Genomic DNA, 14,316 nt, shown 5'->3' with positions numbered 1-14,316 from the left:
TTAAACCAAGCAGCGCACAATGTCCCTCTGTCTAGATAGTTCACTGCCCAAGCCTAGGAGCTTTGGGACAATGACTATGGTGCCCCCATTATGGACCGGGTGTTTTCCATCCATTATCTCATATGATATGACTTTGATTAGAATACCCATTCTATGGATGAGGAGACTGAGGCTGAGGAAGGTTAAGGGTCTTGGGGTGGCAGATCGGGATCTGCAGGCTCTGAGGTCTGTGCACCTTCCTCTGCATGACCTATGGAACCCGTCTCTTACCCTCTTGACGTTGGCTGTGTACTGCTTCATGGCGATCTTCTCCAAGGCACTTTCGAAGCCAAAGAAGGACCGGATGTCGAGCGAGGCAGATTGCTCAAAGCATGTCCAGTCTTCATTCTCAGGGTGGACCTGAAAGCCAGGCAGGGGCAGTGACACGGTCTCAGTGTGGGAGACGCCATGCCCTCCCCAGGGGGCTCTCTTGGAGACCTGGACCAGCCAGAGCATGCAGTGGACAGCACGTCACAGCCTGGCAACACCCAAGGGCAGCAGCAGTACCAAAGGGCCCTGCCCAGAACAATGCAAGGTCTAAAGCCTTAGAGAACAGAGAGCCTTCTCAGGAGGGACCAGAAGAAAGTGAGACCAATGTTCTCATCCCTTAAAAATTGTACATAGTGATACATTTAAATAACATATTTAATATATCATTATAAGTAAATTATACATAAATACTATATTTTATATTTTAAAAATATGTATTTATATATCATATCTTTATTATAAATAAATATGCATATATATGTAAGCAAAGACAAATTTCATGGACAGAGCTACTGTGCAGACCCAGGCTTAGTGCCTCTCAAACTTCCATGGGCAGAAGCATTAGCAGGGCATCTGTTAAATATGCAGATGCCTGGGCTGAACAGGTCCAAGGTAGGGGCTTAGAATCTGTATTTACAAGCAGCCTTGGTGATACTGCTCACCAGCTGTTGGCAGAACTCACTCTAAGAAACACTACACTAAAAGTGACTTATAAAAAACTACCACCAACACCTCCCCAGAGGTAAACATCCTGGACCCAGTTTCCAGGAGGCTCCAAGAGGAGCTGAAAATGTGGAAGGAAAAAGCAGTGAGCATTTACTGGATGCCTGCTGTATACGAGGCACCACACAAAGTGTCTAGGGACCAGACAGATGAGTGAGGCAAGGTCTCCCGTACAGGAGGCTGGGCAAAGACACATCAAAAACACCCAGGGGACTTCCCTGGCGGTCCAGTGGTTAGAACTCCACGCTTCCACTGCAGGGGGCGCAGGTTTGATCCCTGTTCGGGGAACTAAGATCCCGCAAGCCACGCGACACAACCAATTAAAAAAAAAAAAAAAAAGACACCTGTAATGGGCCACATTTTTTACCCTGGAGTTACCACCTTGAGCCAACCATCTGGGATGTAGCGTCAGCTAAGGGGCTTCACCTGCGTTACCTCATTTGCTCCTCCCAGTGCCCAGTGACGCGGGTTCTGCTGCATTTTACAGATATGGAAGGGTGGCCCGGGGAGGGGAAGCAATTGCCCAGTGTCACTCAGCAAGAAAGTGGCAGAGCTGGGTTCATCCCAGCAAATGCCTCCAAACTCCTCACTGCAGCCCCGAGTCCAGCAGTACTCGACCCCCGCAGCCCCCATTCTCAGACCTCGCTCATCCACCTCAGGGTCTTCACACATGCTGTTTCCTCCTCCAGAACTCTGTTCCCAGCCCTCTCAACCTTCCGATCTCAGCTTCAACGGCATGTCCTCGGAGAGGCCTGGGGGACACTGTTACCTAAGACACTGTCACCTCCTCTTATTTTCTGTAATTCTGGATCCCTTCTTAGCCCTGTGACAGAGTCGTAAGTATATATTGATTTTTTTTTTTCTCATCTGTGTCTCCCACTGGAATGGAAGTCCCATGAAGGCAATGGTCAGGCAGATTGGTCCACTGCTGGGTGCACAGGACTTGTCAGGTTGCCTGGCATATAGTAGGTGCTCAATCAGTATGTACTGGAGACTAATAATTATCATTAATTATATTAAAAGTTAACATGAACTCTACTCATTACTCTGTAATGGCCTATATGGGAAAGAGTCTAAAAAAAAAAAAAGAGTGGATATATGTATAACTGATTCACTTTGCTGTACACCTTAAACTAACACAACATTGTAAATCAACTATACTCCAATAAAAAATTTTATAAAAAGTTAACACATATACAGGACTTAGTATGTGCCAGGCACTGCTCTAAGGGGTTCAGATATTTTACTTCATTTAGTCCTCACCACAAACTATGTGGTAGGTACAATCATTAACCTCATTTTACAGGTGAAGAAACTGAGGCACAGTTTCATGAAGGGGGTGGGGAGGCAGGGTTGCCAGGTTTAGCCAATAAAATACAAGATGCCCAGTCACACTTGAATTTCAGATAAACACGAATAATATTTTAGTAAGTATGTCCCAAGCAGTTTTTGAGACTGCTTAAACTAATACATACATATACATGTATATATCAGCTGTGTATGTGACCTGCTGATAGAAGAAGCGTCCCGCATCCTAGCTGACATCGCCGTGGAAGGGCGGAAGTGGGCGGAAGTGGGCGGGACCGCACGGACGTCAGCGCGCAGCCCGGTGCGGGCGGCGGGATCCCGGGCCTTCCAGCCCGCTGCTCACCGTGTAGCTGCAGTTCTCCTTGACCACCACGCGGCTGGCGAAGGTCTCGTTGTGTGCTTCGATGAGGAGAGTCCTCTCCTTCCAGTTCAAGACGTTTCTTTGCACGAAGACCACGTGCTCGACGCCTGCAATCTGCAGGGAAAGGGCAGCAGGGACGTGCGTGCTGGACGTGAGGTGGCAGCTGGGGGCGTGAACCCGGAGGGTTGGCCCCTGTCACCCTCGGACCCCGGGACCCCCGACTTTTCCCCCTTCCCCCGACTTCCCGGACCCCGGGACTCCCTCTTGGCCCTGGTCCTCCTACAGTCTCAGCCCAGCCTCCCGGCCCTCATCTCTCCTGGACAGGGGAGGCCCCCAGCCCAGAGCGCCCTCCGGGTACCAATACACACTCACCCCAACGCCTGAAAGCACCCCCTGGTCCCAGGTCCCCCGCCCGCCATCCCCCACCACCCGTCCGGTCCCCTCCCCTGCGGGGTCCCTGGTTCTCCAGGACCCCCTCCGCGCCCACCTTCCGCAACAGCCGCGGGGCTTCCACGCGCAGCCGGCAGCTCCGCTCCACCAAGTGCACCGCCCCGTCGGCGCTGCGGGACTCGCGTAGGACCTCGCTGCCCAGGAAGACCGGGATCTGCGGGCAGGTGGGGAAGCGCTTCTCATAGGCCTGGGGACAGAGGGGCGGGGGTGAGCGCCAAGGGGGCTGGGGGCAGCCAGAGCACAACCCTTCTCCCTCCAGCCCTCCCTGGGCTGTTGTCTCAATTCCGAGAGGGGGTATCCAGAGAAGAGAAGAGCGTCCTGGCCTGTGGAAAGAGCAGTGACCACTGCCTGTATTACCAAGACCACCGTCTTAACATCTGTTCTAGAGCAGTGGCGCAGGAGTGCCTGAGCTATGACTTGGCAAATCACGTTTTGACTCTACATTTGAGTTTTTGCCCTGGGAAGGTAGAGTGGGCTAGCTTGGGGCATTTTATTTAATTTTGTGTCTTTTATTTTTTTATTTTATATTGGAGTATAGTTGATTAACAAAGCTGTGTTAGTTTCAGGTGTACAGCAAAGTGATTCAGTTATACATATACATGTATCTATTCTTTTTCAAATTCTTTTCCCATTTAGGTTATCACAGAATATTGAGCAGAGTTCCCTGTGCTATACCGTAGGTCCTTGTTGGTTATCTATTTTAAATATGGCTTGGGGCATTTTAAAAGAAGATATCTTTTAGAAAAAAACAATCGACAAAACCAACACCCCTTCATGATTAAAAAAATAAAAAACAACACTCAACAAACTCGGAATAGAAGGGAACTTCCTCAGCCTGATAAAGGGCACCTACAAAAACCCCAGCTAACATCATACTCAATGGTGAAAGACTGACACTTTCCCCCTAAGATCAGGAACTAGGCAGGGATGTCTGCTCTGGCTGCTTCCATGCAACATTGTCCTGGAGGTTCTAGCCAGGGCAGTTAGGCAAGTAAAAGAAAGAAAAAGCATCCAGATTGGAGGATGAGAGCTCAATTCCAGAAGTGCCAGGGTCAGAGCCGCGGGGGGGCATACCAGCATCCGTGGCTGACTGTATTCAAGCGGGGTTTGCTCCAAGAGCCTGTCACAGCCACGGGACCCAGAATCAAGGATCAAAGTGAGCTCCAAAAATAGTGCCGGCATCTGAGGACACACACCTCCTTCCCATCCCTCCTGGCTCCTGGCAGGGAGGCGGGACCACCCAGCTCAGAAGGGCAGAGGCGCGGGAGGAACAAGGAAGAAATGCTTGGTGCTCTTGGTGTCACTCAAGGCCCCACGAGGCCAGCCCAGCGCATCTGTCCGCCAGGGTCAGGAGGACAGGGCTGCCTCCATGTGTAGAGGCTGGTTGCTTTGTACAAACACACCAGGGTTAGAATAACTCTCCTCAGGGGAGAATGCACAACGGCACTCCTGGGGGCCTAGTCTCAGGGCTGGCAAGGGAGGCCCCCTGAGAACTGTGCCTCCCCTACACATCTCAGGTTGCCTTGAACCCTCTTTCAAAGGAAGGCATTTCTCCACTGAGGAAGGAGCTGCATAGCAAAGTAAGCAGAGCTTGGGGTGGGGTCAGGCACCTGGCATGAAGCCCAGCTCCACCTCCAGGAGAAGCAAGTCCCTTCTTTTCTCTTAACCGTTTCATCATCTGGAAAATGGGTATATACCAGGTTGAGTATCTCACACAGAGCCTGGAGCATAGTAGGCACCCAGGGTTTTTATTCTCCAGGCAACAGGACTCAAATGGTGGCACAGTGCACATTTGCAAGAACTGCGAACAACTCCCTCCCAGCCCCTTCTGAGCAGAGGGAGCCAGAGGAGCTGGGCTCTGCCCCACCTCTGTGATGGGCAGAGGGATGCTGACATTTGTTTGAAAGTTTATGGAGGGAAAGGGGTGCATGTGTCAGAACTGGTCAGGCTCAGTTTGAGTTCCTGCTACCTTCTCACTGCGTGACCTTAGGCAAGTCGCTTGCCCTCTCTGAGCCTCCGTCTCATCATCTATAAAATGGGCTGGTGGTAAGGATGTCACTAGATCACGTCTCAGAGCAGTTGGCACACAGTGAGGCCTTGACTCTGCTCCTCCAGCTGTGTGCCTTCTTCCATTTAATCCTCTGTATGGCGCCCTCATTTGACAAATGAGGAAACTGGAGCCCAGAGACACTAAGTAACTTACCCAATGTCATACAGTGCAAAATGGTGAACCTGGATTTAAATCCCAAGCCGGCCCAGCCCCTGCTCCCTCAGGAACCCCTTGCTCAGCAGCTTGGAAACAGCCCAGGCATTTTCCGCCGGGGCCATGTGGTCTTGATTTCTCCACCCTCAGTCCTTCAACTCCTGCCAAGCAGTGGCCACACTGCCCCTGAGCATCTCCAATTCCTCTGTTCTGCAGTCTCTCTCCTGCTTCCCAGGTGGAACGACATACTCAGAACAGGCCTGGATGCCCGGAACAAATCCCACTCTTACTCTTACACTCCTTACTCTGTGCCACCATACCACCTCCCACTGCAGCCTCCTTTTCTCTGCTCCAGCCTTGCTGTTTTTGGAACATGCTGTCATAGGTTGAATTGTGTGTCATCCACCCCTAACAAAATTCATAGGTTGAAATCCTAACCCCCCCAGTACCTCAAGATGTGACCTTATTTGGAAATAGGTTTGTTGTGGATGTAATTAATTAAGATGAAGTCATATTGGAGTAGGGGGCAGGCCCCTAATCCAATAGGACTGGCGTCCTTTTAAAACAGGGAAATTTGGACACAAACACACACACAGAGAGAATGCCATGTGAAGATGAAGGCACAGGTTGGGGTGAAGCCAAGGAACACCAAGGATTTCCAGCCACACCGGAAGCTAGGGGAGAGGCATGGAACAGATTCTCCCTCGCAGCCCTCAATAGGAACCAACTCTGCCGACACCTTGATCTCAGGCTTCCAGCCTCCAGGACTGTGAGGTAAAAAATGTCTGCTGTTTAAGCCACCCAGTTTGTGGTACTTTGTTATGGCAGCCACAGGAAACAAATATACCCACCAAGCTTGTTCCTGCCACAGGGCCTTTGCACTTGCTGCTCCCTCTTCTTGGAACACTAATCAATCCACTTGACATCAAAGGGGGAGAGAGGTTTGAGTCACAGGGGCTTCCAGAAGGTAGGAGACCTGGATTGGAGGCTCAAGAGATGTTCTGGCTTCAGGGACTCATCTGTGCTGGCCCCCCGTCCTGGGACATCCTCCCCTACCTTCATCCCTGCAAGGCTGCCTCCTGTACTGTTCTCTGTCCTGTTCATTTTCTTGGTAGCACTTATGGCACCTTCTAACCATATACTTGCTTGCACATGGCATACCCAAGGCCTGGGCTATGTGTTTTTTTGCGGCACTGAACTCAGACCTGTGCCCATCTCAGTTCTTGGGCTAACTAGGGCTAACAAAGAAAAGCCGATGGGCAAGGAAAGAAAGAATGCAAACTTGCCAATGGCCCAAAAAGCCCCAAGAAAGGGGTCCAGGGAGGGGAATGACAGGCCGTTAGCTCAGTGCACACAGCCAACCGAGCTTCACCAACTTCCTCTTGTTACAAACCTCTTGTTGGAAGAACCCCGTCTGGCACCCCCAGATAACGGCAGAGCTGATCAGCAGCAGACGGGTTCTTGGACCCAGCTTTCCCTGACTGTGTGAGGGAAGGCACTGCTGTTTCAAAAATGGTGCCACCCCAAGCACTGAGGGGACCCCAGAGCCCAGGCTCCATCTGGAAGGCAGGGGGCCCCAAAATAAGGAGTCTACCCCAGTGCTAATTCTCCAGGGTCAGAGGCTGTCAGCCAGAGATTCCTTGGGGTTGTGAGGGCTGGTGTTGGACACCGTTGTTATGGTGACATTTACAGAGGGCTGACTGCACCATTTTGTCCTCATGACATCCTGTTGGGATGGAAACTTGTATTTCCCCATTTTACAGATGAGCAAGTTGAGGCTCGAGAAGGCAGAGTGACTTGCCTCTGGCATCACAGGGCCACTAAGTGGTGGGGTTGGATCGCAGGTCCATCTGACCCAGCCCCCAGCCCTGAACCTCCCAGTCCTGCCTCTCAGGGGACACTGGCTACATCACAAATGTCAGTGTTTTGGAAATCCTGAATCCTGCTGGCCCAAAACCCTCAGATCAGGGCCCCTTTGCCTTTAGCAGGTGACAGGGTCTTACAGGATCATGTAGTTCACAGGACCCTCCCTGTGTTGGAAACCAGCTCACACAGCTAGTTTTATCCCTACCTGAGAGCCTCAGACGCTGACTGCTATCCCCACAAATCAGGCCTGAGCTTCTCCCAGCTGGACAAACACATGCTGTGGCCTCCTCAGGGACACAGGGTAGCAGAAGGATTCGGTTTCAGCCCTTCCGCCAAGTGATTGGAGAGGGACACCCACGCGTGCCAGCTCAGAAAGGGAGCTGGTCCAAGGCCCAGAACTTGCCCAGGCAGGGACAGGGCTGGGGCAGGCAGAGGCCAGTGGAAACTTCTATTGAAGGTCTCCTATGAGCTGCCCATCCTGCAAAAATCCGCATCAACACACTAAGCATGTGGAAAGGGGAGCCTGGATTCCTAGCCAGACTTGCCCATCTCCAGGCTGGGTAACCTTGAGCACAGTACTTCCTGTTTCTCCCTGAGAACATGATTAGTCTATAACATGATTACTCTATAAAGGGGAGTAATCATGAAACCTCCCAATGAGTGCTCAGTTGTGCCTCTTTCCTTCTTTCCCGTGTCACAACTGCTGAAGTAAAAACTCATCAGCCCTGAATCCCTAGTGCTTAGCAAAATGCCTAGCGTGCAGTCGACACTCAATAGACATTACATGATAAAGGAGTGAATGACAGTGCAGCTTAGCCATGAAGGGTGTGGACTCTGGGGCTTGGGTTCGAATTTCTGCTCTGCTTACTACCAGCTCTGTAGCCTTGAACAAGTCATCAAGCTCTCAATTCCCTCCTTCCTTCATTTGTTAAAAGGAGAATAAGAAAAGTAGCTCTCTTACTGAGCCATCAGGGGAATAAAGGAGTCTGTTTTGGTTAAGAGCTGAGAACAGTGCCTGGCACATGGTTCGTTCTACATAAGCATTTGTTCAATAAATTTAAATTTTAAAAAAGAGTGAGATTCTATAAAGTACAGAAAAGCTATTTCTGCTAATCACTTGGCAGCTGCTCCCTCCTCCCCTCCCCTCCCTCCTTCCTTCCTGCTCTTCCTCATGCAAATTCAAAGGAAGCTGGAATGCTGCTTACCCCAAACCTTCCGCCAAAAGTGGGAAAAGAGTATCCAAACCACACCAACATATTCTAGCCCAACACTTCACCTTCTCTTTCCGTGCTGCAGGCTGGATTCGGCACTGACAACCGTGACCACTGCACAAAGTGTACCCTCCCTGTCACACTCCTCAGGGGACTTTCCTGTCCACCCCCAGCTTCCCCGGCAAGCCTGGGAGACCCCAGGACAGACGTATCAATCCTCTCAGCTCCCCCAACTCTTTTTTTAAATTGCGATATAATTCTCATACCATAAAATGCACTCTTAAAAAGTGTACAGTTCAGGGACTTCCTTGGCGGTCCAGTGGGTAAGACTCTGCGCTCCCAATGCAGGGGGCCCGGGTTCGATCCTGGTCAGGGAACTAGATCCCGCATGCCGCACCTAAGAGTCCGTATGCCACAACTAAAGATCCCGCATGCCGCAACAAAGATCCTGCGTGCCTCAACTGAGACCTGGCGCAGCCAAAATAAATAAATATATATATATATATTTTTTTTTAAATAAAAATGTACAGTTCAGTGGATTTTAGAACATTCACAAAGTTTTGCAACCATCACCACTCTCTAACACCAAAACGTCTCATCACCCCACAGAAACCCCACACCCATCACAGTCACTCCCCTTTCCCCCCAACCCAGCCCTAGGCATCCACTAATCCACTTTCTCTCTCTATGGATTTGCCTTTTCTGGACATTTCATGCAAATGGAATCATATAATACGTGGCCTTTTGTGTCTGGCTTCTTTCACTGAGCATTATGTTTCTGAGGCTCATCCATGTTGTAGCCTGTGTCAATGCTTTATTCCTTTTCACAGCTGAATAATATTTCATTGTGTGGATCCCCCAGCTCTTGGCAGAGTTGCTCAGAGTTGCTGAAGGAGCCATCAGACACCCGATGGCAGTAGTTACATCCCCGCTGATGAAGGCAAGCAGACATGGGTGAACCAGGGCAACATCACTCTGGAACCTTTTGAAATGACTGCTGTATACAATCTATAGAAACAGCTGTACCCAGATGGCCCTGTAGCTGAGAAACCTGCTGCTATTCTAGTCAAAGGCAGCTCAGGAGACAAAACGATGGAGACAAAAAGTCAGAAGGACCCTGCAGGGGGCAAGGCTGGGATATGGTGAAGTGGCAGAGACAACGCATGGGGTTTAGATGCTGCCTCTGCCACCTGCCAGTGGGGTGATCTCAACTTAGCTTCTCTGAGACTCAGTTTCCTCAGAAAAAAAAGGATGATGATGATGACAATGATACCGACTCTGTAAGGGTTGCTGAAAAGATTAAAGGGAGATAAGATGTGTGAGACATTTAGCACAGTGCCAGTCACCACATAGTAGATTTTTTTTTTTAATGGACAAGGGTAAACCAACAGGTTCTTGAATTGATATTTGTACACCCATGTTCACAGCAGCATTATTCACAGTAGCCAAAAAAGTGGAAACAACCCCAATATCCATTCACAAATGAATGGAAAAACAAAATATGGTCCAGCCATATAGTGGAATATTATGCAGCCATAAAAAGGAATGACATACTGACACACGCTACAACATGGATGAACCTCGAAAACATAATACTCAGTGAAAGAAGCCAGACACAAAAGGACAAATACTGTATGATTCCACTTATATGAGGTCCCTAGAGTCGTCAAATTCATCGAGACAGAAAGTAGAATGGTGGTTACCAGGGACTGGGGGAGGGAGAGAACAGGGAGTTAGTGTTTAATGGGGACAGAGTTTCAGTACGGGAAGATGAAGAAGTTATGGCAATGGATGGCGGTGATGGTTGCACAACAATGTGAATGCACTTAATGCCACCAAACTGTACCCCTAAAAATGGTTAATTTTGTGCTATGTATATTTTACCACAATTTTTTAAGAGGGTAAGCCATCTTCTGGATGGTTTATAGCCCTACCAGATCGTGATTTGGAATAGGGTATCGTGTCTGTGTTTATTTGTTTATAGTCAATGCCTCTGTCTCTAGGTCTGTTTCCTTCCCCACTGGATTCCCCAGTGGCCTCGCAGCACACCTGGGACACCATAGACACCCAGCCAATATTTGCTTAAGGAGGGAAGGAAGGAAAGGAAGGAAGGAAGGAAGGAAGGAAGGAAGGAAGGAAGGAAGGAAGGAAGAGGAAGGAAGCCAGCCTCCCTTTGCCTGGCTGGGACCTGGTGTCCTCCTCGTGAGGTCATGCTAGGGGAACGTCTGGCCTCTTCGGCCCTGCGGGAATGTGCAGCCCATCGGCTGGGCCACGGCACTGCACAAATGCCTGCTGTGGCTTCTTACCCACTCGCGGGGAGCGGAGTGGGGAGCAACCCTCCTCTGAACATGCTCCGCACCCACGGACTTCCAGGATCAGCTGGTACCCCTGATGGTTCAGGGAGAGGCAGGGCGGCAGCGAGGCCAACCTAGAGTGTCTTGACACTTAGTGCTATGTCAGGATCATGATGGGAGGGAAATGCTATTTTATTTTTATTTTTTTATATATTTATATATTTATTTATTTATTTATTTATGGCTGCATTGGGTCTAGACAGCGGCGAGCAGGGGCTACTCTTCATTGCAGTGCGCGGACTTCTCATTGCGGTGGCTTCTCTTGTTGCAGGAGCACGTGCTCTAGGTGCGTGGACTTCAGTAGTTGTGGCACACGGGCTCAGTAGTTGTGGCTCACAGGCTCAGTAGTTGTGGCACACGGGCTTAGTTGCTCCGAGGCATGTGCGATCTCCCCGGACCAGGGCTCGAACCCGTGTCCCCTGCATTGGCAGGCAGATTCTTAACCACTGCGCCACCAGGGAAGTTCCGAAATGCTATTTTAGGTTTTCTAAGTGTCTCAGGAATGCACCCGGCCTTGGTTAACTCTGCTTCCCCAAGCTCTCCCCACCTCTGGGATGGAAATCCCCCCTCCAATCCACTTTCCACACCTTCCCAAGCTCCCAAAGTCCTTGAAGAAATGAACTGACCCCGCCAGCCACTTTCTAAATCACAGGGGCCCAACTAAGCCACATTCATTTCTTCAAAGAAACAAGTTCTGCCCCAATTACAAATCCTGCTACATGGCATTGCCTGGACACTCTCTCTCTCTCTCTGTCTCACAAACACACACACACACACACACACACACACACACACACACACACACTGCAAGCTCTATGAGGGCAGGAAGGGATCATGTCAGGAGAACCAGGTCAAGACAGAACGAGAACAAGACAGACCAGGTCTCCCCCTTTCTGAAGCTTAATGTAATGAAAAAGACCCATATAAACAAATAAACAAGCAAATTCCATATAAACAAGTAGGCAAGCAAATTAACAGAATAATGATGCATTTCAAAAAGTGCTAAGAATCACCTAGTCTGTAGCCCCTGCAACCTGGCACGGTGCTTGGCACACAGTGGAAACTCAATAAATATTTGTGGAATGCATACGTGCAAGAATTAACACATGCATAAACTAATGAATGAGGGCCTAAAGTTGATTTCAGGGCCCTCTGAAATCAGATTACTTTGCTGGGAAGTGGATCACCTCCGTTCTCCCAGCCCAGATCAGAGCCCGTCAGGGCCCTGTAAGAAATCCAGGGTGGAAAATGTTGCTTCCCTTAATCTGTTAGCAACGGGATCAGATGACAGGCTCCAGGGAACTAATTTAAACTCATTTAAATAAGGCCCCAGCTGCTTTATTAAAACTACATCCATAATAACGATTCCAACTTTAACTGCCTGCAGCTGGTCTGGGCTGCAAGGATTTACCTTCAGAGGCTGCTCCTTATTAATAACCCATTTGCTAAATTACAAGCTGTTTATCAATACAAAGTCCAGGTCTTTAAATATTTTAACACTTAATTGCACCAACAGCCCTCACCTCTATAACCCTTCCTCGGGATGAACAGCCAGCCTATTGCTTAGGAAATTCTACTCCGTGCCGTCTTCCTTCTTTAGGTTTGCAGAATCTGAGATGACCTGAAACCACAGGGCTTTGAGCCCCACAGGGACCCCTGGGCAGTGGACGGACAAGAGGCAGCCAGGTCATTTCTGAAGCCACCTCAGCCACTGGCACACAGAGGTTTACTGAATGTCAGAGACAGAATCCAGAATGTCTGGCTGTGAGCTCAGGCTATGGGGTCAGATTCCCTAAATTCAAATCTCTGCCATTTACTAATGATGCCACTGACTGAGAGTTATGGGCTGAATCGTGTCCCCCAAAAAAGCTATGTTGGATATCTAACCCTGGGTACATCAGAATGTGGCCTCATTTAGAAATACAGTCTTTATATAGGTAATCAAGTTAAAATGAGGTCATTAGGGTGTCCTTATAAATCCAGGATGACTGCTGTCCTTGTAAAAAGGGGAAATTTAGGGAATTCGCTGGCGGTCCAGAGGTTAGGACTTTGCACTCTCACTGCTGAGGGCCCAGGTTCAGTCCTTGGTCAGGGAACTAGGCTCCTACTAGCTGCGAGGCGTGGTCAAAAAGAACAAAACAAAACAAAACAAAAAAAAAGAAATCTGAACATAGAGGTGCACACACACAGGGAACATACCATGTGAAAGTTGGAGTTATGCCGCCACAAGCCAAGGAGCTCCAGAAGCCAGGTGAGAAGGCTGGAGCAGATCCTTCCCAAGCACCTTCAGAGGGAACACGACCCTGCTGACACCTGGATCTTGGACTTCTGGCCTCGAGGACTGGGAGGCAATACATCTCCGTTGTTCTAAGCCACCCAGTTGCGATGCTTTGTTACATGGCCTTAGCAAACAAATACACTGACACAGGGACAGTCTTCTTAACCTCTCTAAGCCTCAGTTTCCTCTTCTGCTGCAGCTGAGGCTGCTATTAAAGTACTTGCCTCTGAGCTGGCCTGAGGGGGTGGGCACACAGAGTGTTCATTAAACCTTTCTGGGCTGTTGTGATCAGCTGCCCTTCAAGAAGCCAGGGACTGTAGGTTTTGGCTCTGCTCTCCTTTGCAGGGTTCTGATGGGGTGTGGACATTCCAGACACAATCCTGATGGTAACTGCCCCATGGGATGGCTTACTCGGCCCAGAGGCCACCCCAATAACTTCAGATCCTCAGCCCTGAGAAACAGCAGGGCTCATGGTTGGAGATGTAAACTCTGGAGCCAAACTGCCTGCAGTTAAGTCCACACCTGCCATGTGTTCGCTGTGTGGCCTTGGATAATCCATTCATCCTTTCTGTGCCTCAGTCTCCTCAACTGTAAAATGGGGCTACCCACCAAACCTAGCTCATGGGGTAGTTCTGAGAAGCACATGAGTTAATATTTGAATGAACTCAAAACTAGTAGGTGCTGTGTACATGTTTGTTAAATAAAATTTAAAATAGAATCTGCCTAAATATTCTAAATAACAACCACCATTCACAGCAGGGGTTTCTTTGGAAGGAATAGGTCCACACAAAAACTTGTGCATCAGTGTTCACAGCAACGTTATTCATAATAGCCCCAAATTTGAAACAATCTAAATGTCCATAGGCTTGTGAATGGATAAACAAATGTGGTCTATCCACATAACGTGAATATTATTCAGCCACAAAAAGGGTTGAAATACTGATAGATTCTACAACCTGGATGAACCTTGAAAATATTATGCTAAGTGAGGGAAGTCAGTCACAAAAGGCCACATAGTGTATGATTTCATTTATATGAAGTGTCCAAAATAGGCAAAACCATAGACAGAGAGTAGATTAGTGGTTGTCAAGGGCCAGGCGGGATGGGGAAGTTTAGGAGATAATGATTAAAGGGTATGGGGTTTCTTTCTGGGGTGATGAAAATGTTCTAAAACTGACAGTGGTGATGGTTGCACAACTCTATGAATATACTAAAGACTTTGATTTGGACCCTTTAAATGGGTGAATTGTATG

At 49.1% G+C, this 14,316-nt stretch overlaps 1 protein-coding gene across 1 annotated transcript in view; it reads right to left on the bottom strand.

Moving 5' to 3' along the window:
- Window positions 1–14,316, bottom strand: part of SEC14L5 (SEC14 like lipid binding 5) — a 37,274-nt gene that overhangs the window by 19,456 nt on the left and 3,502 nt on the right. Inside the window, exons 2-4 of the mRNA XM_068523800.1 lie at window positions 3,189–3,338; window positions 2,684–2,815; window positions 271–399 (exon numbers count right to left, since the gene is read on the bottom strand). Of these exons, the coding sequence (XP_068379901.1) occupies window positions 271–399; window positions 2,684–2,815; window positions 3,189–3,338 (411 nt within the window). The remainder of the gene's footprint in view (window positions 1–270; window positions 400–2,683; window positions 2,816–3,188; window positions 3,339–14,316) is intronic.

This window comes from Eschrichtius robustus, chromosome 16, assembly GCF_028021215.1.
Source record: "Eschrichtius robustus isolate mEscRob2 chromosome 16, mEscRob2.pri, whole genome shotgun sequence".
NCBI classification, from domain to species: domain Eukaryota; kingdom Metazoa; phylum Chordata; class Mammalia; order Artiodactyla; family Eschrichtiidae; genus Eschrichtius; species Eschrichtius robustus.
Note: the sequence above shows the minus strand (reverse complement) of the source record. Positions and strands in the feature narration are given on the sequence as shown.